Source organism: Fundulus heteroclitus, chromosome 4, assembly GCF_011125445.2.
Source record: "Fundulus heteroclitus isolate FHET01 chromosome 4, MU-UCD_Fhet_4.1, whole genome shotgun sequence".
Taxonomy (NCBI): domain Eukaryota; kingdom Metazoa; phylum Chordata; class Actinopteri; order Cyprinodontiformes; family Fundulidae; genus Fundulus; species Fundulus heteroclitus.
The window spans coordinates 38249380-38276608 of record NC_046364.1 but is presented as its reverse complement, the minus strand read 5'-3'; the positions used below and the strand labels follow the sequence as shown (position 1 = coordinate 38276608).

Genomic DNA, 27229 nt, shown 5'->3' with positions numbered 1-27229 from the left:
CACATTACACTTGTGTATTCTAAGATGTATACATAAGGAAATTTGGGATAAGAGGAGCTGTTGTGGAAAAACAAGTCATCTGTATGCCGTCACTATTACCATGGAAAGAAACTTAATCCCTTATTGTTTCATTATTCTGTTTACTTCTAATTTACTTTGGATTAAAGGATCTGCTAAGTAAAGTATTAGGCATGCACCTGTGCTCTAAAACGTGTTACAGCTTCCCTTTTACAAACTACAGCTGGCTTTTACAGGTTATCAAGTGTGTTTAGTCCATGGAGGTGGTAATTCAACAGATACCTGAGCATTTATTTATGTGAAATCCTCTATTTATCCATCCCAAAGAAGTCCAAAAGACACACTCAGCTTCACTCCGATTTGCTTTTATTATTACTTTTGCTTTTGAATCAATTAAGTGTTCCTTTTTTATTTACCCGTATTATTTTGACATTGCTTTAACTTTGTGATTACTTGGTTTCTTCCGATTAATGTTTTCTGGCTTCCTATTGTTTTGGAAACAATTGTATAATATACATATAATTTAGTGAATGTATTTATATATTTCAAAAATAAAGTTGATTAAGTAAATTACAAATGCATTTTGTAACAAATATTTCGTTTAAGGAAACCATATGAAATGTGGCTTAAGGAATCATGTCTCGCATTAAATGTAGAGAAAATGGCTACTATGTATTTTATTCACAAGGAAAAAGCTAATCCTATTCTAACATAAGTGTAAACGGGGGAAAAAATAAATAATATAACTCAGTTCTAATACCTTAGTATTCCTAAGCAATAATTCACTCCAAACAAAGGCTTTCATTTTTTTCTGAATTCTGTAATTATGGCTCATTTACTTTACTGCATCTCAACTAATAAGTTTAGAACCAACTAATAAGACCACCGTTAGGTTTCTTGAGTCTTTTGAGAAACAAGCTTTGATAATGGAAAGTAAGAAAACATAACAGCATAACCTCTATTGTACCTATACTAAACATAGTATGCAAAATGTCCAAAATACAATAATTTTTTGTACATTATGTTTAGTGTATGTAGAAGCTCAATAAAATCAAGCTTGGTCTTCAAAGTTAATTATGCACCTCAGTCTCCAGTATCTAACTTCTCAACATGTGAATAGAATAGCAAGGTCTGCCTCGAAGAGACAGTGTGGTACCTACCCCAAAAACAAAACAACAACAAAAAATCACAATTGTGGGAACAATCAGCTAGTCATATCAAGACAACAAGGCATGGAGTACAGTCCCAGAATGTAAAAGACCGTTTTACACCGTTTTTGTTTTTTTCCAGAGAAGCAAGAAAATAGATTTTTAAGTTTCTGAACCTGTTATTACAAAAAAAATATCAACAAATGGATGTTTACTAATTTCCCATTTGTAACTTTTTATTATTTTATTAATTGTGTGATTGTTTTATTTATATATTCATTTTATATTTTTTTAACTTATCTTTGTGGATTTGATATTTCTTTTTTTTTTTTTTTTTTTTTTTTTTTGGACCTTTACCAGTTGTCCGACAAGTGTGTCCCGAAATATTTCAAACAGCGCCCGCCAGTGGACATCTGCTATTAACGCAGTTTGGCATTTCCCTTCAGCCTGAGCAATGGATGGCGCTATTCGGAAAGACAGCATTCGCCGGACAAATCCGAAGGGCGGCGGAAAAAGCCGAGGCGAAGCCCCGGAAGCTTCGCCGTTACTGGTCACTGTCAGCCCGTTGTTTGAGCGATGTGCTCTGTCTTCCGATGCGCCACCCTGTTGACTGCGGGTTTAATATAAATGGGACTAGACCTATATTAACAAGGAGTTACTCACGTACGAAATAAAGACCACACAGGTATGTAAATCAGCTGACAGTGCTGAGGCATTCGCATACACAGCTAGCATGCTAGCGCTTGCTAGCTTCTTTAAGCGGCTAGTTAGCCAGCGAGAATCGGCAGCCAGCTCGGTGTGGTGAGGGCAATCGGGATAGATGGAGCCGGGTCTGAGCTAAGAGCGCCTGCTTAGACCTTTACTAATATTACCAACAGGATGGAAACATGCATACGACGCTTATGACGTATTGAGCGTTTCTCGTAGCTTTGCCATACTGATGCCAAAGGGTTTAAGTGAAGGAAGGGGGTGAGCAGAGAGCTCGGGGTGACTGCCTGGATGTTTTTTTTTAAGTCTCATTCATTCTGAGGTTATTTTTCATTTAGGCCGAACTTTTTTGGGAGCCACGGGGTCTCTGAAAACGAGGAGTAGTGCACTCTGTGTAGACCAAAGAGTTACAAATAGAGTGTCACCACCTCATTACGAAAATGATGGGTGTGTTTTCTGTAAGTGGTTGGCAAATCCTGCATGACACCCCAGAGAGGAAGTCGGATTTATGTAAACAGTGGCGATGGTCAGCACAAACATTATTGTGTAGTTGGTGATACTTGCCCACTAAGCTTTACTAATACATACTAGGAAACATTTAGCAGATACAAAACGCTGGTGTGGAGTTACAATTAGTGTTTTGCAGTCAGTCTGCGACTTGGCATCTGTTATGAGATGTTTTCCTTTCTGTGTCCTTTTCAGGTGTCAGCCAACATCCCCATCGTGGCGTATGCGCTTCTTCCTTAATGGTGCTCTGCACACCACAGCATGTTGTTATAAAGCTCAGTAATATCAGGTATGTTGCCCCCTGAAACAGGATAACTGTTTGTGTCTTCCTTTGGAGGTGGGAAACTTGTATTTCCTCATTTTAGGTTTTTGCTAATTGGGAAAAAAAATATGAAAATGTAAATTCTGCTTTGGCCGTCCTTGGAGCAAAGAGGTGTGCCGATCAGTTTTGACCCGATCACCTCTGTCTTTGTTTAATGTCTTGCTCGTGAATTTCAAATTTTAACATTCCATGTTAAAAAGTATTACATGAAATCCACGTTTATGCATTAAAAAATAGCTTCCTAACTTGTATTTTTTTATAGTACATTTATAACATTAAATGATTTGTATCAGAACAAAGGGAGTCTTACTTAGACAACAGCCATGAAGAGATATATATTTTCTCAGGAGAAGTATATACTTTTTTTTGTTTCTTTAAATTATATCAGTAGTTGAATTAAATTGTTAATGTGACAATCAAAATCAGTTCTATACAGCAATCGTTACCTCAAGGCACTTTGCAAGACAAACAGAACCAGCTGACATTTCAATACAATCCAGTCATACAGATTAAAAACCTGTGAGATACATATCAGTTCAGCGCTACTTATTTAAAGTTATCCAGTCAAAATAACCTTATGATGCCAAATGGTATGCAGTTTGAGATCTAAGGAAACTCCAGCAGAACCTCCAGCAGAACCCAGCTAGTTGTCAATGTCAAAGAAAAGATGTGAAAGACAAATGTTTTGGCCTCTGATGGGGCAGAGCAGAGAGCTGGACGACCTCCCATTTAGTGGGACTTTAATGGAATATTGTCTTATTGAATATGGCATCACGGTGGCCGGTGAACCAAAGCTGGTCTCATTAGAACGCCTACAGATGAATGTGTTAGGAAGTCAGGAGAGCAGGACAAAAACCTCTTCCAAGTCCTCGCTTCCCGTTTTGCTAACGCCACGGATTGCCGTCGCCAGGGAAAGTCACTCGCTGACAAACGACAAACAAACATCTGTACCAGGGTTGGCCAAAAGTCAACAGCTTATTGCCGCCCGTGTTGCTGGCAATGTCTCGTATAATTCAGAGAATTCAGGAAGTGGTAATTTGCTTCAGAGCATCCGAATGTACCTGTTTACCAACCCAGGGTTAGTTTTCACCCAGACAAATTCAGCCTGCTCCCCCCAACCCTCTCTGTAATAAACAAAAGCTAGCCAACACTTACATGCATGTTAGCTGGTCTGTCATCTGCTACTGTGCATTGTATTTGTCTTATTTTGATATAGTAAGTCTAAAACACCATTTTCTTACTTGTTCTGTTAATTATTAGATCGCGATTAGTCGTATTCTGTTTTTTATTTGTATTGTAGGACAATTCAGTTTTTCTTCCCTGCTTGTTTTGGCGTATTAGTTTAGTTTGTTTAACTGGAACAGCTGCGGCAAAAAGGTGTGTTGCAGACGTCTCTGCTCAGTTCTGAAAAACGGCAACAAGCCCTCTAGGGTTGAAGTTACTCCACTGCTGATCGGTTTTCTTTTGTGTAAAAAATTATGTCAGACTTTTAAAACCAAGTCTAAAAATCGTTGTAGTTCGACTATGATTTCCAGCTCTTTACTGCTTCCCAGCAGCATAGTCGCATCTTAATAGGGTAAAATGTAAACGGGAGACAAATAGAAACATTGTCAGTGTATCTGGGGACAACAGGAAGCGGCGGGCGCTTTGTATTGAAGTGAAGTAAGGAGAGGTGCTGCCGACCTGTTCTGAATTGTGGCATCACTTTATGTAATCGTGTCTAATATTAAAACGTTCCTTATTTTGTCCCCATCTCCTCCCGTCGTAGCCCAACTCGTATAGATAAAGTGAAAAAGTCGCCGGTCGGCTGCCTTGACAGGAAAAGAGCTGCCTAATGAGCCCTGAAGTAATGCAGGAGGTTGCTAGCAGTTTAGAGGAGGGATATAATTAAAGCTGTTTGGGATAAAGGAATATTTTAAAGGTACATTTGAATTAAAATTAAGTCAAAGGAGGAAAAGAAAGCAACATTTATCCATTTGAGTTCTGTGATCCATCAGTGTATTTAGAAATTAACTCTTTATGATCTGCGTGAATTGTGGTGTTGTTCACTAACAAAAAAAAAACTACAACATTTATTTTATTTAGTTTGATTTGTCAATAACAATCAGGCCGGGCAGCAGCAGCAGCAGCAGCTTATTATTAGCCCGTATGCGCTGCAGCTTTGGGATCAGTTTTCCAAAGGGACCTGGGTAGCCATTGATTTATCTTCGAGCAGCGGACTTTGTCTCCCCTGTTTCTACTGAACGTTGTCCTGCGACCTTGGCTTGAAAACACAAGTTAAAAGCTTCGGTGACTCATGCCTCTTACAGAGGGAGCAGCATGTAGTTTAGGATAAGGCTGTCCGTATTTTTAGTTTTTATTTTAATGTGAAAAGATGTGATAGCAGACGACAGTCCATTTCGTCAGATGTCCTTCTCTCAAGCAGTTTTAGCTTTATTTCTAGAAACATGTACGTCAGTAATTTTGAAAAAGAAAATCAGATGAAAAATCATTTTTTTTAACTCAAAAGTGTTTGTGCTCTCCTCACAGGGCAGGATGCAGTCTTCAAACCACCGACTACGAGACATGGAGCAGCACCATCCGCTGCTTTCAGCCGGGGCAGACGTGGAGACGGGCAGCCTGGGAGCCGGAGTGATGGTCGGAGGTCCGAACTCGGGCCACACGGCGGCGAACCGCACGGTCTGGTTCATTCAGGACAGCTGCGGCATGGTGTGCGCGACCATGACCTGGTTCCTGGTGCTGTACGCCGAGTTCGTGGTGAACTTCGTCATGCTTCTGCCCGCCAAGAGCTTCTGGTACTCGCTGCTGAACGGGGCCACCTTCAACTCCCTGGCTGTGCTCGCGCTGGCGTCACACCTGCGCACCATGTTGACTGACCCGGTAAGGACTTTCAACAGCAGGACGACGGGCGAACATTAAAACCGAGATGCAAAAGGGAGCGACGGAGGCCTTGCTTCTAAATGTCGTACTACTCTACATATAAAGGAAGTCATTTGTTATGGTTCTTACAGTCAGAAAAGTTACAGCACAGTTCCACAGGACTGCCACGGGGCATCGGGGTCACTTACCGATGTAAGGTGGGACACTGAGCTGGGGGATAGTTTGTTATAGGAAACTCTGAGGGGAGACTCTGGAGAGCAGCTCATTAAACTAAGTCTTAATAAAAGCCCTTTAGTTCAATTCAGCTTCGGAGTTCACGTTTTCACCCCGGCTCATAAATTATGATGTTCTCTGAATGCTGTTCAAGGCTGTTTACTTTTTATACGTTTACATGTAAACTCTGGTAGCTTGTAGAACATATTCAGTTCTCAACAAACAGGGCAGTTCCTCACAGGTTTTGTGATTGTGCAAAGACTGAACTACTTTGTTGCTGGACTTAGTTTGGTTGGGTCACGCTTTAGGCGACGATAAGCCAGTTAATGTTGCCCCAGTAAACTAAAAAGCTGGTATTTTCCCCACAAATAAGCCAGAAAAGCAATTCTGCATTCAAAAATGTACAAAACTATATACCATACCAGTTTTATGGGACTTTATAAGCAACATTAAGTCCTGTTCAGTATAACTGAACGTAAAAAGCTCAGGCTAGAGAATAAAAGGTAGAATAAGAGGAAAAAATATGTAAATGTTAACGAGACAGGAGCAAAAATCAATAAATCAATCAAATTAGAATAGAGAGGAAAATAAATTTTGATCATGGTCAATGTCTTATACTGTGTCCAGAGAGGAAAAAGTGAGTCTGAAAACAAATTAATGAAGGGGAAGTTGGAAAGCGGTCCATAGTTTTTGAGCAGCAAAAGTCCCATCACCTCAAAGAGTGGGAATCTTTAGGCACATTACAATTTTCATTTAGAGGGCTATGATGCAGCTTTAAATTATATAGATGCGACATCATGTCCCAACGTTTCCCCCCATTGAGCGTGTGAGTTTTAGACACGTTTGTCCCTCCACTGATCATTAGTCCAAGATCGCTCACATAATCAGTAACTACAGCTAAATCCTTCTTAACAATCTGTCATTCCTTGTTTGTTTTTTTAACAGCTCATTCATTTCATATTTACATTCGTGTGACTTTCATTCACTGCTCTCATTTCAATCTCCAAGCCTTTAAAACTGTGTCCGGTCCAGTGACCTGAAGGAGTGTGATGATACCCGTGGAGGCACTTGTTCAGAGGCACATAAAGACTAATAGAAATAAATAAATAAAGCAAAGAGATGCTATTATAAATGAGATTTGCTCCATGTATTGTAGCAAGTTTACAGAAATCTAAATGCAAGCTAATAAAAGTTTGAATTGTTGCCTTTAAGATTGTGTTTGGAGACAATTTGCTTTGATTTTCAAAATTGCTGCAAACAAAATAGGCTGGAGTTGAAACCACATTTACCCAACTCTCAAATTTAAAGGTTAGACCAAAAATGAAAGGAAAAAAAGAAAATCCTTGTGATACTCCCCATGAGATTTCATGCGTGTATCTACACCAGAGGTGTAGATACACGCAGACAAAGAAACATATACAGCATCTGAGAGGATTAAAACACAACGGATCCCACTTGATTCGCTGTATTTTAGGTCTGACATGTTTGTTTTTGGCCTTCTTTGCAAAGTCAGATTACTTCAGGAGGGAATTGAGAAACGGCACTGAACTTGATTCCCCCAAATCTTAACGAACATCAAACGTGTGGGTCTTTATAACCGATGACAGTTGTTTTCCTGCCTCTGCCACGCTTTAGGGTGCAGTCCCTAAGGGCAATGCAACGAAGGAGTACATGGAGAGCCTGCAGCTGAAGCCTGGTGAAGTCATCTACAAGTGCCCAAAGTGTTGCAGCATCAAACCTGAAAGAGCACACCACTGCAGGTTAGTGCGTATGGCCACTTCAGTCTATTTTCTAAAGTGATGTCTTTAAGTATGAATGATTAAAGACAGACCACTTGTGTTTTAGAGGACTCAAATTGCAACACTTTATCAGTGTAGTTGTGCGTCGTGAATACGGTGCCCCTAAAACGAGGTTTCGGCTGCAGCAGTGCTTTTTGCCGTTACAAAGCGGCGAGAAACGGATCATTTTAAACTCACATTCAAAATCTCTCCTATCTCGAAGCTGTGATTGTTCAACCCAGATAAACACAGAGAAAAAAAAACTATGCCGAAGCTAATTTACCTTCTACACTCATAAATTCGAAACGTACTTCAGTCGGATTGCGTGAAGATATGTCCAGAAGCTGTTTATGAATCCATTCATGCTGTCACTAATTAACCCATCGCTTCTCCTTGCAGTATTTGTAAACGATGCATTCGGAAGATGGATCATCACTGTCCCTGGGTCAATAACTGTGTGGGAGAAAAGAATCAGAGATTCTTCGTTCTTTTTACTGTAAGTACTCGGACGTTGGCAAGGAAGGAAGGAAGGAAGGAAAGAAGGAAGGGAGTGGCAGAAATTTCCTGATCTTTTGAAACATTAGAGCGGCCGTAGCAAAGCAGGCATGACTCGTTTTTCTGTAATTTAATTTTTAGATATGAATAGGCTGTTTTAAATCGTTTGCAGCTGGTGACATTAACAGTTTTGCTGTTCTTAATTTGTGGAGGAAAACTCTCCCTCTCGTCGGCTGAGCCGGCGGACAGCAGGAACAGGCCTGCATTAAATGTGCACTCAGGGCCATCTGGGACTCCCTTGATAGGATCAGCACTTTTTTCATGACTGCATATGCTGACTGGATTGTTGGGAAGACAGAGAGCTAAAGCCGCTATAAATGGCCGAGCATACCATTAAAATCTAATGTTTGCATTTGTTTGACACTTTCATTGAAAGAAGGGAAAGCTATAAAAGAGGAACTTTAGGTTAATTGGTGTTTAGATCAAATAGAAGTCGAGGCGCTATACAGTCTGACTGCCCACATAAAAGCAGAACATGTCTCCATTATTGGAAGTAAGCTAAACGGATGGACCTTAAATAGATTATGTTCTTCCATGTAACAATCTTTATTTGCCTTATGTTTACATTATTTTCTCCACAGATGTACATAGCCTTGATTTCAGCCCATGCTCTGGGTCTAAGTGGAATGCATTTCTTCACATGTATTAAGGTGCAGTGGAACGGTAAGTCCTTGCTTCATTTACTGGAGGGGAATTTTGCCTTTAAAAACTGTTTAAAATGTGAAGAAAATGTTGAAATTTAGAACTGTAGCTCTAAACACTCCGGTTGGGATGCAGACATTAGAGAACAGGGGGAACAAGTGAGTCCTTCCATTCTATTGTCTGCTTGTGTTCAGAGATCATTGGAACGTTTCCTCTCAATCACCAGAGAGCTCTCGTTGCTCGTTTTGCTTTGCTGTGGTCTGCAGGAACAAATCAGAACATTAACATAGAATTAATTAATTGAAATTACACCTTTCTTGTAATTTGCAGAATTGACTACAAAGGAAATGCTTTCCTTGCATTTGTGGGCTGTAGCCGACAGGCTGCATGAGTTTTTCTATAGCTAAATACAAATTATCTGCTCCCACTGCCTTATTGGACTGAAAATGAGAAGGGTGTATTTCTTCTTAATATTCAGATTTGTATGATTTTTACTGTTTAAAATGCAACAAAAACATGCAATTGAACCTTTTTTTAGGCATAGCACTTCTAAAAGATGTGTTTCCCATTCTGTTGAAACCTCTGATTTGCCTTTTTTTTTGTCCTTTTCAGAGTGCAGTAACTTCTCACCAGGGGTGTCGGTTCTGCTGCTGATCTTCCTCTGTCTTGAGGCCATCCTCTTCCTCACTTTTACAGCTGTGATGTTTGGCACTCAGATTCACTCTATCTGCAACGATGAGACGGTCAGTATCCATGCAACTCCATCACCTTTTAATGCTCTTTGTTTGGATGCGCGATTCCCATCATGGGCGGACACTGCGCATAAAGCCAGAAGGCCAGACAGAATATTAGTATGTTTTGCACATTGTTGTAAAACAGTATGTGATGTTTAGCTATGACAAAATATTAAGTCCCAAAGGCAATTATGATCTAACCTTGTAATTGATCAAAATAACTAAATAGAGACACCACCTCATTATCAGGAATTAATAGCCAATCAGCTCTCAGTCATTGTCTGGTGTTGTTTTACATGTGCCTGTCTAGTGAGGTGTGGGACAATAGAGCAATAAATAAAGGGGTTAATTCAAGCGGATCACTATGGCAAAAGCAGTATGGCTCCACTTGCGCTCTTTTTGGCATTAACAATTCGTAATGCCACATTGCCAGACAGGACACACACACACAAAAAATAATAGACACATGAAAAAGAGGAACAAAAGGAAATAAAAACTAGACTTACAGCTGCTACGTTCTAACGTCTGGTCACTAGGTCAAGGTCAAGTTCAATGAGATCGTTTTTTAAAAAGCTGCCATTGTACTTTTACTGAACTGATTTAAATGTCTTCCAGGAGATCGAGCGTCTTAAAAATGAGAAGCCGACATGGGAGCGTCACATGAGATGGGATGGAATGAAATCCGTTTTTGGGGGTCCGCCGTCTCTTCTGTGGTGCAACCCGTTCACGGGCCTGCGTCTGCGGCGTCTGTTGGTGGTGACCCAGGGCCGCCGTGCCGGCTCAGAGTTCTCCGTCTGACGACCTGGACCGAACGATGGAGATCACCCACACGTCAGCTGTGTCTAAAGCAGGATTTCTTATTTGCCCGCCTTGTGACGACTAAGACTGCAGGGCGATGCACAGGCTGCTACAGTGGGACCCCAGGGCATCATGACTCTCCCTCCCACTGGCCGTTTAACATCCAACACTATTTTGTGTTGTTCTGCACTTGTGTTCTCAATAATCGGGCTGTTTGTTCTTACTATGGGGCAGCATTTTGATTTGTTTGTATGGGTTTTTGGAAAAGCACGTACCGCGGAAAACAAGCGAGACTTTTGTTCCTGATATTCTAAGTCATGTTGGAGATGAACATATGGGATTCAGGCGGTGTGTTCTTTGTCATGGGCGATGTGAACAGCGTATCATCCATTGTCTCTGAAAACCAGACGAAGGAATATCAAGAGGAGAAATGCTCAGTGCTCATCTGGACCGGGGCGTGGGAATCACAGTCCAGGATATGCACTACCTTCGTTAAGACAGCTCCGTGTGTGGAGCATGGGGAACATCGGCGATTAAACTGCGTGAATGAACTATGCGCTCTGACGTGCATGTACAACAGACCAATCAGTCTGCCTGGAACTGGCCATCTGTCAGCGAAACAGACCATTGTGAACACAAGCCTTAGTCAAGAGGACCAAATGGCTTTTCTCTTGAGTTCGTCCTCTTCGTCTTGTAATTTCTCTCTTTGAGCTGATTTTTTTTTTTTTTTTTTTGGTTACATGAGCCTGTAAAAAATATTATTCCATTTTTGAGTGCTGAAGCCTTATCACCATGACCACTCCTCAACAGCTACCTAGGACTGCTTGATGGAAATGACTACTGCTGTCCTGATAAAGTCGATTTCTGTGCCCGTGGATTTGCCGCCACTCACCCCTGCCTGCGTGCTGCTTGACATCTCTGGAGCGTTTCTACAAAACAAAAAGTCAGATCACTGAAATGCCTCCCGGTGGTTTCGTCGCAACGTTTTTGCAGGCCGTGGATCGAATGTTACTTGGTCCGAATTGTTTACTTTTAGTGTTTTTTTTCTTCGTGCTCTCAACATGAGGACACCTCTGTAACTAGTAGGAATCTCCAAGAACGTGATCATGAGATTGCATTGCATTGCATTCAAACACTGAAACACAAGCTGCTCAATATGAAGCCAAGTCTGAGACATGGTTGGTTTGCATGCTGCTTGGCAACTGTGTGGTGCGACATCTTGTTAGCAAGGACATTAGAACACTAGCACAACATTGAACCACAAAGCCATGCCTTTTTTTTTGTTTTTGTGATGTCCCAAAAGACCAGAATTAGTTTCATTATTCAAGCTTTAATACTGAACCAGGTTTTAGGAAGCTCCATAGATGCTTGCAAGACTTTTTAATTTGTCCAAAAGTCTAACCTCAGCAATATGTGTCAGCGGGGCAGGGGGTGGTACCTTTCAGGTGTTGTACCAGAGCACTTAAGCTGTTGAAATGATCTATTTATGAAGACGCCCACCTTTGATTCTCCCCCTCGACAGAAGTGGTCAGTCTGGAAGCATTTGAGACTGATGCCTCCTGAATTTAAAGTTAAGTATTGTCCAAGATGCTGGTAGTGCTCAAGTATTGTCAAATGAAGCCTTTTAAGTCATGTTCTTAGTTGTTGAACGATATACTGCTGTTCTCGTCTGTGGTGGTCGGGAGAGGAAAATCTCAGCTGTTTACATTGCATATAATTAAAACCTCAAAGGATGTGAGGACTTTCCTTTTTTATGTTTTGTTTTTAGAAAAAACGCTGTCCTAAGAATGTAAAACCTACCTACTATATAGGATCAGGGGACAGAGCACTGAGCGCACAGTGATATCAGGGGACTTTCCTAATGCTGGCCTCTCAGTTCTCCATTTGTTTGGCTGGTCTGCAGAGAGAGATTTTAAATAAACTGTTGACAGATCAAAGGATGACGCTGGTATACTTGTTTATATTCAGAACTGTTCAAACAGCATGTTTAAAGGGCCTATATCATGCGAAGCCAACTTTTTTGAGCTTATAACTATGTTATGATGCTATTCTTTCAGCATAATCATGTCCAAAGTGGAGTTTTGCTGGATTCATGCATGTCTGACTAATCCTTCCCTGTCCTGGAAAACGAGTGGCCATAACCGGCCTACATAGAGCGGTCATTATCAGCCCCCTGTATTAAGTACCTACCTTGACCATGCCGCCCCTGCTCAGTAAATAACATCAATGTGCGGTGAGGCAGATAATTTCTGCTCAACGTAGAGACGAAGTGGCTCTTTTAGCACCTAGTCTGCGCAGCGACAGCCACTGCTCTTATTTGATACCGTGCTGCGCTGCCTGTAGGGCGACCCCCACATGGGGAGAGGTGGTATCACAGTGAGGGCAAGCATCTTTCTTCCGAGTTGGAAAACTAGCACCACAAAACAACTAATATTTCATAACAAATGAATATTCCGTAGTGCCAAAAGCAATATTTCATCATATATATGCCTATAGTTGACTTCGGAAGGCTTAAAAAAGCATGATATAGAACCTTTAATAACAAGCAAAAAATTAACCCTATTTACATGAGTCACTGAAGGATGGATTGTTAAAGATTTGACAGAAATCAGGAAGTATGCTGTATTATGTGATGGATGCACAAATAGGTTGCTAGTCAAGCATTGCAGAAAGATACCATGTGACTAATTCAATTAGTGAAAATAAAAGACTGTGGAGGGAATGGTATTGAGGCTAATTTAAAATTAACCTGTTAACAAATTATGGAGTTAATAATGCTCGGATAATTTTGTCTGATGTTTTGTTTTCCCCCCAGAAAGGCTTAAACTGATCTTTGTGTGTGACTTCAGTCACTGTGATGAGATGCTTGTTGGACGTAATGCAGTGATACCGGTACAACACTATCCCCTCAAAGCTGTTTTTCAACAGAAAGTTGCAGGTTAAGAAAGTTTAAGTTTTTTTTTTTGCGATGTACAGTAACAGGATGGATGTTTTAATACATATTTATAATAAATTCCACCATAACCAGTTATGGGAGACTGGGCTTTCTCTCTAGGGGGAATATTTCGTCTAGAACAAATTTTCTTCAGCTTTATTAACAAAGTATAAAGGTAACTATTAACAATATATAAACTGAATGTTGAGTTTTGTTTTTATTTAAACTGTGTCCAATTTTTGTCATTCTTAATGTCATTCTTTTCCATAATAAAATTGAATAAAATAATACCTTGTGAAAGAAGTTTAATTAATTGTCACCCCCACTGGTTTATTTCTAAACAGAAAACTCAATGCAGATACAACATGGTGAGTTAAATACTGTCTTGGTATTCAGATATCTTTGCAGACTAAGGAACTAGCTTTGTTTGGGAATGCAATAAAATAAAAGTAAGTAAAAGCTTCGATCTACATGACATCCATTAGTTTTATAGTCTTCACGAATTGAAGAGTTATATCTTTTTTATTTATTTTTATATTTGTATTGTTCACTGTAAAATCTTTACAGTAAAAAAAATGTTTTTATTCGCAGCAGTTCACATCTCGCCCGGGGGAGGCGGTAGAGCGCCTGAGAGCTCTTTACCAACCAACTTCCGTTAAAGGAAAAAGAAGAAGAAGAGGATGGAGCGCTCAAACATGGCCGCTAAAGGAAGCAGAAACATCAATCAAGGTGCAATCGAGAAAGTCGTTAACCGCTGGCTTGTGGATTATTATTTTTCTCTGGCAGTGGAGTTCTTCAGAAACCACCAGCGTGATGACTTTTGTGCAATTCGAGAGTTGTTGGACGGTAGGTACCAAGTTATCTAAACTAGCTTAAACTCTGCTAGCTTCTCATGTCTGTTTGTAGTAACTTCGGGCGTCTGCACATTGAAATAACTAGATGTTTTGTCTGTTTTACTCTTAACAAGCATTCACTGGGGATGTTTTATTAAGCTTAGTCATTTAGGACTCCTTTTTTTTAATGCGTCGCGGACTTAAACCTGTGAATCCAATGCCCATGAGAGTTGAGGCGACGCTGGAAACTAACGGTGGCCGCACAAAGCATTGACACCTTGCACACAGTTGGGACATTTTCCCTTAGGGGTGTACTGAGTTTTGTTGCCAGCTTAATTACCGTGCCAAGTTGTTTTGACGGAACAGCACATGTACACTGTTAACAAGTTGTGCACCGGCTACTCCAATCGAAGAGTCACGTCTTCAGCGTTGTCCAAGGAAGATATCAAACATTTAAATAGGAGTGAACTCTCTTCTACGGGATACTGTAGGCAAAAGAGCTGAAAGAAGATTTGAATCATGCACCTGGCCTGTCATCTATCTTCTGCTCCAAATCAACGAGAAAACGGGTATAAACAAACAGCTGCTGACAACAGGAAGTCAGCCACCCCTGTTGCATGTTTTCAATCGGAAGAAATTAGGCCAAAACAAATTGCAATCGTGTACCTAACCTTGAAAATCACTCTCTATGTAGCACAGCGATAGTCAGACTAACCTGTATTTAGTAAAATGTTTATATTAACAATAATAATATATTAACAGCATCACTGTTTTGCAGCAAGTGTTTAATTTTTTTTAAGTTGTATTGCTAGGTAGGCTAGGAAAAGAATTGGGATTTAGTTTCCATTCAGGAGTTTTTATTATTATTATTATTATTATTATTATTATTATTATTATTATTATTATTATTATTATTATTATTATTATTATTATTATACCTGTCTTAAATATTAAACATCAGTTGTTGCACTAACCTAATCCGTTTTCTGGATCATTTAGAGTTCAAGTTTTATATTAGTGGCAGTTTATTTTTGCAGAAATACACATTTCAGCAATATATTATACTGTAGTTACAAATTACATAAGTGGAATTCCAAGTGTACTTACAATAATTGTACTAAACTATCCACAAACATACAAAATGCCATAGACACTGGTCTGTAAAGTTTTAGGGGCATATTTCCATGAGCTGAGGTTGCCTCCTCTTCTGCAGTCCCTATCCTTATTTCAGATAGAACATGTTGCTGGATATCGTATATTTTTTCTGATTACCATTTGGTACTGTTGACGTTTATTAAGCCCAGAACAAAGCTAAAAAAAAAAAAATCTCTGAGGAATCTCCTGCTGCTGTTTTATATTGGGTTAATAAAACTAACTTTTTGACTGTAAGAGATGAACTGAGTATGGAAAATTACTTTACGTTGTTGATTTGTTGTTGTTACAGTTTTGACATTCTCTTTAATTTAATAGTAACATCTATCCAATGACATTTAGTTACTTAAATGCAGACTGTGGTGCATTAAAATCTGCTTTAAATTCAGTTATTAAAATTGGCTAATTACAGCAAGTGTTTTCAAACACAGCTGACCCAAATACAGTTCTTATATTGCTAGACCAAATACAGTAAAGTTTCTTATTGTCAGAGTCAAATTAAATTATTCAAACTAATTTGCAAAGCGGATGAAAACAAATGAGTAAAACCCCCTTTTTTTTGGATCTACAATCATTTACACATCCATTTCCTACAAAAAAATTACTTATTTATTTAAAATTATCATATTTTGGAGAGCACGTAAAATATTAACATTTTTTTTTTTTTAGGTTTAAAGAAAAGTGTTAAATTTTGGGCCTCGAGTTCCTTTCACTTGACAATTTTGGCCCATGTACCAAAAAGTTTGGACACTGTAGAGGCAACTGCTGTAAATGGAGTAAAACTAATTTTACTTGTCAGACATGTATGAGAAAGAAAGGGGGAGGGGGGGCTTCTAACTTGCACAAAGCTCTTTTAAAAAACACAAAACATTAATAATGGATAGCAAACAATGTAGAAGATTTAAAATATAACAATAAAAAAAATCTTAATTGTCTTAATCTTAATTTTCTACACCAGGTCATCAACGCAAATTACCTTCCTGAGCAAATCTTCTGTTTTGATTTATATGTTAAACATATTTTTCTTTCTACTTAAAAAAAAATTACCATGTTTTATTATCCAATCTATGATGCTCTAACTGGCCTGAAGGAAGCTATCAAAGATGTACTCCGAGAGGAAGACGCACGCACGGGTTTTTAGACAGTGAGAAAGGAGTTTTTTTTTTTGTTTTTTTTACCGACTAAGTGGCTCAACCACCATTTAAAAACCAACGTTGACACGCTAGTTCAGGTGAGTGAAAGTTAAAGTAAAAACTCTGCATCGCTAGGCTGCTCCATCAGTGAAACAGAGCTGTCCCCTCCCGCTCACAGAGGCAGACATTTAAAGGGCAAATACAGCAATAGAAAGGCAATAAAGGTTTTAAACTTACTCTTGTTATTGTTGGCCATCAGTCTTACAACTTTAGCAGCCGCTCTCTGCCAAGGAGGTGGCGGCAACGTATGCGCGTCACGTGATGTCAAAGCATGGAGGCTGAATGCGCTAATGGATCGGACAACGCATGCACCTGTTGGCCGATACCAATGCGAGTCAAATACGCAAATATTGGCCAATAATGCCGGTCGGTCAACCTCTACTTTTTAATATGACTATTGTGCAAAACCTTTTTGGAGTTTTGGATCTGCAGTGATTGATACATCCCCTTCCTAGGAAAAAAAAAGTCAAACAAATTTGATAATTAAAAATATTGCATGTTCGTATTTTGTGGAGCAGGTTTTAAAAAAAAGTTCATAATATAATTTTTTGGTAGTTTTGGTTGTTGTTTTTTTTCAATTGTATTTATTGTTTGGCCCTTCAGTACTTTGGTCTTGACCATTTAGACCCATGTGATGAAACGTTTGGACACCCTTGCTGAAATGTATATTGAAATATCTGAAATGTATCACCTTTATTGAATAAAGTTATGTTGTGATATATACTGATATCAATTATTGTGCATCCCTAGCTGTGTAAGTGTGTAATAAATCACACTTACAGAGCTATCATTATGGCAAATCTCCTGCTCTGAGTTTTACCCTAGTAAATGTGACAGTAATGACTGTTTCCTATTTTGCACCTGATTTACCTTAAACTAATAGGAAAAATCCTAAAGGAAAGCAAAGAATCAATGGTGGATGTGGATTACAGAGTTGTTGTTTTTATTCATTTATTTTTTATCTTTCTCCATAGCTCTCCTCCGACGTCCATTAGAATCCGTCGATGGCTTCCCCATAAAGATCAGGTTGTTGCAGTTCCTGTCACGCATTTATGAAGGCGAAAAACTTGGTGGGTTCATTTCCCTATGTTCCTAACACAATTACGTACGTTTAAGTGAAATGTGAAGAAACACTTATGATACTCTTCCCGTTTTGTGTAGGTTTGGTTGGTTCTGTGCACTGCTAAAAGGCTTTTAAGTACTGGAACATGAGTTGATAATTCCCTCTGAGCCGTGGTTAAGCAATTATCCTAATTTTATAATGAATAAGCCTTTCACTTCTTGTAAATTCTGTTCCTCAGATATGGAGTTTGACCCAGATGGGTCGAAAAGCCCCCTGGAATTGGCCCTAAACTTGCTGGAAAGTCTGAGGACATGTGTCCAAGTTCCCCAAAAGGATTTTGACCATGCGACCACATTAGTTAAAGAGATGGTGAGTGTTTATATATTTGTTCCCTATACAGTTAGTGCACTGCTCAAAAAAAATAAAGGGAACAGTTAAACAACTCAATGTAACTCCAACTCAATCACACTTCTATGGAATCAAACCGTCAACTTAAGACAATTGACAATTGTACATACTGTTGTACAAATGGAATAGACAACTAGTGGCTTCTGCAGCAGGACCGCTACCTCCGCCTTTGTGCAAGGAGGAACAGGAGGAGCTCTGCCAAAGGCCTGCAAAATGATCTCCAGCAGGCCACAGATGTGCATGTGTCTGCTCAATTGGTCAGAAACAGACTCCATGAGGGTGGTATGAGGGCCTGATGTCCCCAGGTGGGGGTTATGCCTACAGCCCAACTCTGTGCTGGACGTTTGGCATTTGCCAGAGAACACCAAGATTGGCAAATTTGCCACTGGCGCCCTGTCCTCTTCACAGATGAAAGCAGGTTTCATACTGAGCACATGTGACAGATGTGACAGAGCCTGGAGACGCAGAGGAGAACGTTCTGCTGCCTGCAACATCCTCCAGCATGACCGGTTTGGCTGTGAGTCAGTAATGGTGTAGGGTGGTATTTCTTTGGGGGGCTGCACAGCCCTCCATGAGCTCGCCAGAGGTAGTCTGACTGCCATTAGGTACAGAGATGAGATCCTCAGACCCATGCTTGTTTTCTAAATTAAAAATATGAAGAAAGAGTGTATCATGAAAACAAAAAGATTTTGTTTATCTAACCATTTTTTGTTGTCTTTAGATCATTGGGCTTTTCATAAAGAACAAAAGGTTTGATAAAGCAAAAGAAGCACTTCATCTGTACTTTCCCGTACCAGATAATAACAAGGTAAGTCTTCTGATTGCACATGCTCCCTTTCTGTCACTATCTGTCTAAAAGTCCAATTTGGCAGCTGCACAAACTAATTTAACAGATTGTATGATGTTTGTCAGTGGAATAGCGTTTAAAAATAGATTAATCCTTTATTGTGCAATAGTAAAGTAAGGGAACAGTTTACAAGAGAAGACAAAATGCTTTACAGTTATCAAAAATGGCAAATTGAGATTAAATTAAATGTGCAACTTTGAAAGTATACAAGATGTGAATGAATAATTGTGCATAAAAACAGCAACTGACTATATACAAAAACAGGCTGCAGTTAACAGCAGGGTGTAAACAATATACTTTAGTTAATTGTCTACAAAGTAAGTCTACGTAGGAAAAGCTAAAGCTTGTACATCTGAATCTCTAACCGTGACAACGATACTTTTTATTCCATTCATGTAAAAGCAGCATATACATAATCGGTAGATTGGCGACTATAGTACATGTAGAGGCCAATCTAGGTTCATGCCTACAATAAGCATTAATATGAACTCTCAGTTGCAATGTTTTCTGGCCCTTTTTTCCTTTGGAATATAGTCGGAAAGTTTCCCCTACATTCTCAACATTTCATTTATCTCTCTTGTAGCAAGCAACGCCTCCTCTGCATCAGCTATTCACTGCAAATTTGCGGTGTGCGGCTGCGTCTGTTTTCTGGCTCCTTTGTTGAAGCATTTACTGTGGTTTTCTTTGCGCCCCCTACTGGTGGGATGTCTGAAGCTGGCTTGTAAGCTAAATTGTAGCTCCCAACTCGATACAAAAAAGAAATCATGAGAGACAGCTCGTATCTCAAAACAATCGTTAGTTGAGGCACGCGTTAAGTCAAGGTACCATTGTATAGAGAAGAGACGATGTAAAAGGATCATATAGTGATCGCAGATTTATACACATGCGTACAGCACTTCAGAATCAGAACTTTGTTTCCCAAGTTTGTAGGCACAAACAAGGAATTTTACTTTGAATTTCAACGTTTGCATTGTGAAGAAAAGAGCGTAGCATAACAGCAAACTACAATCTATAACAAAAACATAGTAGTTAAAGCAGCACCAGGTAAGTTTTGACGTTTTAGCTAAGTATTAGCTTAATTTGTGATATATTGAATGAATTATATATCTCAAATATACAGCATTCCCGCGTATCGGTGCTTTGTGCTGGCTGCCTTTCTCAAAAACTCTCTTCTGTAACTCGAGAGGGTCGGATTGGTCGCTGAATGGGGTACCGCGCACGTGACGTCACCGTCTCAAGAGCAACGCCCCTTTTGCCGCTTAGGTAGGGCATACAGGAGAGAAAGCACGGATAACCCAGCTATTACAAGCGCAACAGAACCAGCGATATGACCGACTTTGCAGCCATTAAACTTTCCCAAGACGATGTCCCAGGCGCACGGTTTACTGGTCGCACTGTCGAAGAACACACCAACCTTCAGCTCAAACGATGGCTTGAGTGTCGAGGGCTTAAAAAGACTGGAAAACTGGCCGAGTTGATGAACGGTAAGCTTTGTTTTTTTTTTCCTGCGCGGCGATCATGGCGGCTTCGGGCGTTTTTTTTTTTTTGTTTGCAGTCACCGTCCAGGAATCGGTATATGTTTAATGTTTGTCTCATTTGAAATGTTTTTGAGTAAGCCTGGTAGCAGGCTATCATGTTAGCGCCTGCTACCATGATAGCCTATATGCTGTCATGGTAGCAGGCGCTTCTTTATTAACATGTCGGTCACCAAAATACTCTTACCTTGACTTGATGTCGCTGGAATTGGGTCAGGGTGTTCTTCGGTTGTGCCCTTTCCTCCGACAAAATGCTTGCTACATATGTAGGCCGACCGCACCAGTGTACCAAGCGCACACATTTCTCCTTGGCACTCTTGAATTTCGGGAAAGTAATGAAGAAAACATCCTTCATATGCGGACGATCAGCGTACCTCGAGTCGCTGTTGCACGTTCCATAGCAACAATGTTTAAAAACCATGGTCTTAGATTTGGAAAAAGCAGTCGTTTTAACGAGTAAAACCTAGGCTAACGCACGTCTCTTTTACAGCAAAACAGCGGCGGGTTTCCGGAGTTTGCCCTACTGCGTACCACGTGATGTGACGTCATCGTGACGTTACATTTCTAAAAATAGCTCGCTCGGGGTACCCCATTCTAGGCTACGGCAGCCTGAGCTCAGACAACAAGAGATATGACACTCTTCTGATCAGACATATTTTCTGTTCCTTGATGTAGGATTTAATCTAGGGGGGAGTTTTGTCTTTACAGGTAATTCCACGGCTTCTCAGTCTGCTGGTCCAAAGCGGTCTGCTATCAGATTCCTATACATGGAGGGAGACTGTTTAATTTTGCGACAGTGCAGTGTTGCCATCCTGGGCTCTAAACCTGGAAGCTACAGGTCTAGTGCCCCTAGTGGCTAAAAGTTCCCCGGTGCTGCTTTAAGTGGTACATTCAGGTTGAAATAGCCTCTACAATGACAGACTCAGCCAATAAGTTTCAGTAAAATCATAGAAGCGCTACTGCTAACAACTGCAGGACTCGTATGTGAAGCAAAGTTGTCTGCAAGAAGATGCTGTAAAGTCTATTTAAAGAAAAACAGCATAAGGCTCCAGTTTTTCTTAGAAGACATTGACTATTTTAAAGAGAACTGCAACAACATTTTACGGATTTTATTTTTGTTCTTTTTAAGTCTTGATTGTTCATCGGGCGACCCACGAACACTGAGTTCAAGACCGGCTACGCAGCTGAGGCAGGAAAACATGGTGGCTGAGGCATCAGGGTGTAGGACGGTTTTACTACACTGTGGTGTCAGCTTGATTTTTCACCCAGAAGGGATCATGGATGAAAACATTGAGATACTCAAAGTGGTCATGTTGTTTCATGCTAAAGAGGAAATACCCTTTGGTGTTTCAATATGGCAACAATGCCCCAAAGCACGAGCCAGGGGCCAGACATGCTGTTTCTGGGGCAGAACCAAAGGTTGCTGAGGAGTGGTGAAGCTCGGTCGTTGTGGGTAAGAATACCTGTTCACAGGAACTGGGGTTATACAACAAAAAATAAGCTCACTGATTCATAGGAAACTCAAATCAAGCATTTTTCAGAGTATTCAGTAAATATTTCAGATCACTTTCTGTAGATTAGCAACAACTTTGATCACTTTTCTTTACTTTTTCGCTTTGGGATGGGGGGTGCAGTGCCCCAAATGCTTTCACTGGAAATAAAATATAAAATTAAAATATACTGTAAGGTTTTTGAGCCTGATCTGTTCTGAACACAAGTGTAACTGAATCTCCAACTAGCTTACTCCCTAATGATGTTTGAGCAGCACCCTGACAGCAGGGCACGCCCTCCTCTAAGTAGCGCTGCCCACGCACCGCAGTGCATCCCGGAAGAAATGCAACGTCTTAGTTGCTTTTGCGTTATTGCCTCCATTTGTCATTGACAATCAGCTATCCAACATAAAGCCCACGATCATTTGTAAACAGACGTGGACGGACATCCGTTTTACAGTGACTCCCAATGGCAGCAGCTTTCGCCTAACGTTTGTTTCCTTGCCAACGTCTGATTCTCCTCAGAGGATCGCATTCAAGAGTCTCATCTGTCAGAAGAGCAACACTCACGAGGTCATCGACCAAATCAGCTTTCCACAGTTCAAGGAGGAGATCCTGGACTTTTGCCTGAAGCTCTTCCCGTTTAATGTCCCCTTTCTTCACAAGGTGCTACTCAGGCTATTTCCATTGAGGGTTTTTGTTTTGCAGCTGATAAAATGGCAAATATTCCTTAACTTGTAAAAGAGAAGTTGTTGGACTTTGAAATACACAAGTATTAATATATAAATGTGATATATATTATGAAGTGAAACTGTGCTTCTGTTGACGTGTGTACTCATCAGGCTGCAAAGTCTCTTCTAGAGCAAAGATCTGATGTGGTAGTTGAACCCAGTCCGTGCTCCAGCCCACAAATAAGCTACATTCAGCCCAGATCAAGGTGAGGCTCCTCTCTCTCTCGCTCAGAAGTTAGCAGCTTTATCACTTTTTAGGTTCTAAAAATCTAAACCCCCAATCTCACTTTAAACCGTTGAGGTTTTTGCAATTAGGGCTGTTTACAGTTTCAGACTTCCTAGTCTTAAACTATGGGATTTAAATATTTTCCTTGTCTAGCAAAGTATGAAAATAGAATATGGTTTTCCCCGTGTCATTGTCAACATAAATGACTGGATTTCTAAAAAAAAACTGCTGCTCCAGTCAAACTGCGGTTTTTATGATGTTTTTAAATGATGTGATTTCATCTTTTTTTTTTTTTTTTATCGTATTCATTCATCCATCCATGCATCTCTCTGTCCCTTTCAGTTCTTGCCCATCCAGGCATGCGTATCCGTTTTTAAGGCCCGTGCTCCAAATTTGCTTTTGTAGGAATCCTTTTACTGTGGTTTTAAAACTCTGTTCAGCAGCTTCTATTTTTACAGTTCTGTCAAATTCTGCAGAAAGTGTCAGTTCATCCAGAAGATCAGACTTGAAGTGGCCTACAAAGCCCTGGCAGAGGATTCGGAAGAAACATTTTCTGACTTGGAGGAAGAAGTGGAGGTAGAAGCCCAGGAAAGAACGTGCGTGTCCCTGCAACCCCCGGTGGATCCGAGGAGAGACGCTGATCAGAGGTCGGAGCAAAAAGAGCAGACTGAGAGAAACTCATGCAGCCCTATGGAAGCAGACCAGCCCCCCCAGACGGATGCAGCGCAGCAGGCGCAGACGGGGTCGCTCTCCAAGACATCCTACACCGTGGCCCGGTTGGTGGTTGAACCAGACAGCCTGCCGAGCTCACAGTGCACAACGGCTCCAGAGGAGCTGGAAACCAAGACTTGGACAGAATTGCCACCACAGACACCAGCTCCATCACATACAGAGCTGACTGACCTGCAGTGCCCAATCACAGACAAAGAAGTTGTGCTTCCCACAAGAACGCAGCCCAGGCGAAGCAGCAAAACAGTGGGCAGGTTAGTTGAACACCAAGAACAATGTCTTCTGTTGTTAGTTGCCACATTTACCTTTTTCCCCCTAACACAGCTGCCCTCTGCTCCGTCTTTAAGGACTGTGTTGCTGAGTGGGTGCACTAACAAAAACATTTGTTTTGCAGAGTTTTGGCTAGTTTTGCTGAAACCTCTTCTGACAGTGAGGACTCCCTCCCTCCCACTAATGGGAGTACAGAACTGGACGATGAACTCCAGGACCAATCGAATAAATCACTCAGCAAGTAAGTCCAGATGTAGAGCCTCAGCTCACACTCACCTGTCTTTAGGAAGTCCCACGTTAGCTGGACTTTTGGTACCAATATAATTTCACAGTCACAATAATTTAACTAATCCTAGTCTAGATTATAAAATTAAACTTGACATGCATCAAGTTGCATCTGAATAAATTAGAATATCGGTCAAAAGTTTATGTATTTCATTCTAATACAAAATTGAAAATCATTTGATCATTCTATACATTTATTACACACAGCACGATATATTTCAGTTATTTCTGATTATTTTAATGATCATTGCTTATAGCTAATAAAAACCCAAAAATCTGTTTCCTGGAAAATCAGAACATTACAAGAGACAAATTTGAAAATTTTCTTAATACAGAGAGGTTTGGTTATGGCCTGCACAGTCATAGGAAAGACCTCTAAAGTAGGTACATTTACAAAAGTTCATTACTAAAGAAGCTGACTGTTCAGAGGTCTGGACTGAAGCATGCCAATGGAAAGTTGAGTGGAAGGAAAATGTTTGGTAGGTAAAGGTGCACAGCTGACAAAATTAACAGCAAAGTACTATAGAGTTTGAAAGAATTGTGATTCAAAGGTTTAAGAGTTTTGGGGAGATTCTCAGTTTATGTGGTTGAAGAACCACTCCATGCATACGTTTCTAGGACATGCCAGAACCACTTCTGAATCAGAATGACATCAGAAGTTTTTTAACTGGGCTAAGTTGAAAGAAAAAGGGTATTTTGCTCGGTTGTTCGAAAGCCCTCTTTTCAAAAAAAAGTAAATTCTGCATTTAATTTGGACATTTGGACAAGTCGCTTGAGGTGCAGTGGGACATTTCCACAATTAGTGGTGTCAGTCTACAGTGGTGTCAGACTTGTTCTATCAAGTCCAAAGTCAACACAGCCGTCTACAAGGAACCTTTAGACCACATCATGCTTCTTAATTGTGACAATTTATTAAGATTCCGATTTCATTTTCCAGCAGGACTTGGAATCTGCCCCCACTCTTTTAAGTGTATGTGTATCCTATTAATAGGATACATGTGTATCTGGATACCCTTTTTTACCCCATTTTAGCATTAAAGCAGCATTAGGTTAACTTCGTATATATATATTTTTCCGCATTTGTTAAAGCTGTCAGTATGTCCCGACAGTAAAATATAAGACGGATAATTTGTGGTAGAAAATAAAGCTCAACAGGCTCCTCCCAGTGGTCCTACTGCTATTTGAAGAAATACTCCCGGTCAGAAACAACCAATCAGAGCCAGGACTGATTTCTGGCTGTAATTAGTTAGTGGTGTGAATCAGTCATGTATCAAACATTGGAGCAGAGCAAAGAGGGGGGATCTGTAAGGTGTGCTTGTTAAAATTTTAAGGCTAAGTCCGCATGTTTCTCATACTCCCTGCTGCAGCTATAAAGCGTGTTGCATTAAAAAAAAAAAACACATCAGGCAAAACCTAACTGCTTATGAAGAAATCACTGATTTACTTTTATGATAGAAACTCCATCAAATCCCGAGCATCATCAGAAGAGGCGTTTGAGCAACAGGAGCGCTCGAACTTGTCCAAAACACCGATGAAGAGAGCTTCCAAAAAGACATCCAGACGTTCTCCACAACAGTGAGTGACAATTGTTTATTACATCTGTTGATTAGGTCTAAAATCTTGATTGACTCATAGGTCTGTGCGGCCATCCTTTACTTCCTTTTTACCCAGTGAGCCCAGCAGTGTAGAAGATATCTGTGTATCAGACCCATCTCTGGACAGCTCGCCCAGCGTGTCCTCTCATCGCCCCGTCCCTCAGAAGAGCTCCACTCCTCACAAGGAGGCTCAAAGCGAGGCGGGCCACGATCCAGAAGGGTTAGTAGAGAGAGCATCTCAAACTTCGGATGGAAAATTGGCTGCTATTAGTTAATGTACAAAAAAAAACATCTTCATATTTACCTGAAAGTGTCAAATGTTACCAAATGTACAATTTATCTGAATTTATACATTTAAAATTGATTATAAAGGATGTGGTGTCATTGTTATAGTCCTCACCCATATCTGTTTCGTTCTGCATGTTTTAAATTACAGGACGTCTCCCGCGTCTACCAGTAAAAGAAAATCTCTGAGGGTAGAACAAGCCAAAGACGCAACAGAGGAAAAAGAAATGTGGATCGACGAGGATAGCTTTTTCCCCACCCATCATAAACGAGGTAATGAGCTTTCACAATCTAATCAGTGTTAATCTGGCAGTGTGAAACCACAATGTAAACGTTATTGTTTTTTATTAAAGGATCAAATGAAAGCAGTCTCTCAAACCCAGGCCACAGAAAAAGGGTAAGAACATTACTGTATTTCTTTTTTGGACTATAAGGCGCACTTAAAATCCTTTAATTTTTTCAAAAATTGATGGTGCACCTTTTATAATTAAATTTAAACGATGCGCTTTATATAAGATTACTGTTGCGTTTACTGACCAATTTCATGTGGTACAATGTCGCTCCGCTCAATGGATATTTGGGGCATTACGGTACACTGTGACTACCTGATCGGACTCCTGAGCTGTCTACAAGACTGCCTGACTGTAATGTTGAAACTAGAAGTGCATTCATGTAAGGCAGCCCTCGTCCGGAGTATGTGCTAGCAACAATAAACCCAGTAAGTTAATTCAATAGAAAAGTTTATTTTGGCCTTATATTAGAAAGAAGCTGGGCTGTGTGTGGGGCAGGGGCAGAGTGATATTAAACACTTCGGAAGAATATTTAATGCGTCTTATGGTCCGAAAAATATGCTGTGCTTCAACTTTTGAGCATCAAAAAAACAAAAAAAACCTCATTAACGTTTGTTTCAATTGCTGCAGAGGTGGACTGAGGCCGAGTCGGAGAAGTTAAAAGAAGGGGTGAAGAAGTACGGAGAGGGAAATTGGAGCAAAATAAGGTCTTTTTACAGATTTAATGACCGAAGCAATGTGAACCTGAAAGACCGGTGGAGGACAATGAAAAAGCTCAAATTGGTTTAAGTCTGTTTTCTTCTATTTTCAACCTAACTTTTTGTTCTGTAATTCATTTTCGTTGTAGAAAACATGCCCTTTAAACGACGTTAAATTCATAATGTCACTGGTTCACAGATTTTTTTTTCCCCACAGCAAAAAAAAAAAAAAACTGTAAGATTTGGTTTAATTATTTCTTTGTTGCCTTTTGTGGCAGATAAAAAACAAACACGCTTTTTTTTTTGTAACTCCTGCATTAAAGTTGTTGGCTACAGATATCAGTCATTGGTTCCTAATGAG

General features: G+C 40.2%; 2 protein-coding genes across 4 annotated transcripts; both read left to right on the top strand.

The window, feature by feature from the left end:
* Positions 1-1654: 1654 nt before the first annotated feature.
* Positions 1655-13547, top strand: zdhhc7 (zinc finger DHHC-type palmitoyltransferase 7). Of its 2 annotated transcripts, XM_012867992.3 has the most exons (8): positions 1655-1851; positions 2577-2670; positions 5233-5583; positions 7432-7556; positions 7974-8070; positions 8711-8792; positions 9384-9514; positions 10121-13547. In XM_012867992.3, exons 3-8 carry the CDS (start codon positions 5239-5241, stop codon positions 10301-10303), a joined length of 963 nt encoding a protein of 320 aa, XP_012723446.1. In that variant the 5' UTR covers positions 1655-1851; positions 2577-2670; positions 5233-5238; the 3' UTR covers positions 10304-13547. The 2 variants fall into 2 exon arrangements, with proteins under 2 accessions (XP_012723446.1, XP_021174908.1); XM_021319233.2 differs by lacking the exon at positions 2577-2670.
* Positions 13548-13898: 351 nt separating this feature from the next.
* On the top strand, positions 13899-27212 carry terfa (telomeric repeat binding factor a). Of its 2 annotated transcripts, none has more exons than XM_012867968.3 (13): positions 13899-14084; positions 17391-17486; positions 17718-17848; positions 18609-18695; positions 22285-22425; positions 22602-22696; positions 23193-23699; positions 23840-23956; positions 25456-25575; positions 25672-25815; positions 26032-26153; positions 26234-26277; positions 26801-27212. In XM_012867968.3, exons 1-13 carry the CDS (start codon positions 13919-13921, stop codon positions 26957-26959), a joined length of 1929 nt encoding a protein of 642 aa, XP_012723422.2. In that variant the 5' UTR covers positions 13899-13918; the 3' UTR covers positions 26960-27212. The 2 variants fall into 2 exon arrangements, with proteins under 2 accessions (XP_012723422.2, XP_021174891.2); XM_021319216.2 differs by having other exon boundaries at positions 23175-23699.
* The last annotated feature ends 17 nt before the right edge of the window (positions 27213-27229 follow it).

Excerpts from the sequence above, each read along its gene's own strand:
- terfa (XM_021319216.2), top strand. The coding sequence starts at position 13,919 with ATGGAGCGCTCAAACATGGCCGCTAAAGGAAGCAGAAACATCAATCAA. Across the intron at positions 14,085-17,390 it reads AATTCGAGAGTTGTTGGACG|CTCTCCTCCGACGTCCATTA; the intron begins GTAGGTACCAAG and ends CTTTCTCCATAG. Across the intron at positions 17,487-17,717 it reads TTATGAAGGCGAAAAACTTG|ATATGGAGTTTGACCCAGAT; the intron begins GTGGGTTCATTT and ends TCTGTTCCTCAG.
- zdhhc7 (XM_021319233.2), top strand. The coding sequence starts at position 5,239 with ATGCAGTCTTCAAACCACCGACTACGAGACATGGAGCAGCACCATCCG. Across the intron at positions 8,793-9,383 it reads TATTAAGGTGCAGTGGAACG|AGTGCAGTAACTTCTCACCA; the intron begins GTAAGTCCTTGC and ends TGTCCTTTTCAG. Across the intron at positions 9,515-10,120 it reads CTATCTGCAACGATGAGACG|GAGATCGAGCGTCTTAAAAA; the intron begins GTCAGTATCCAT and ends AATGTCTTCCAG.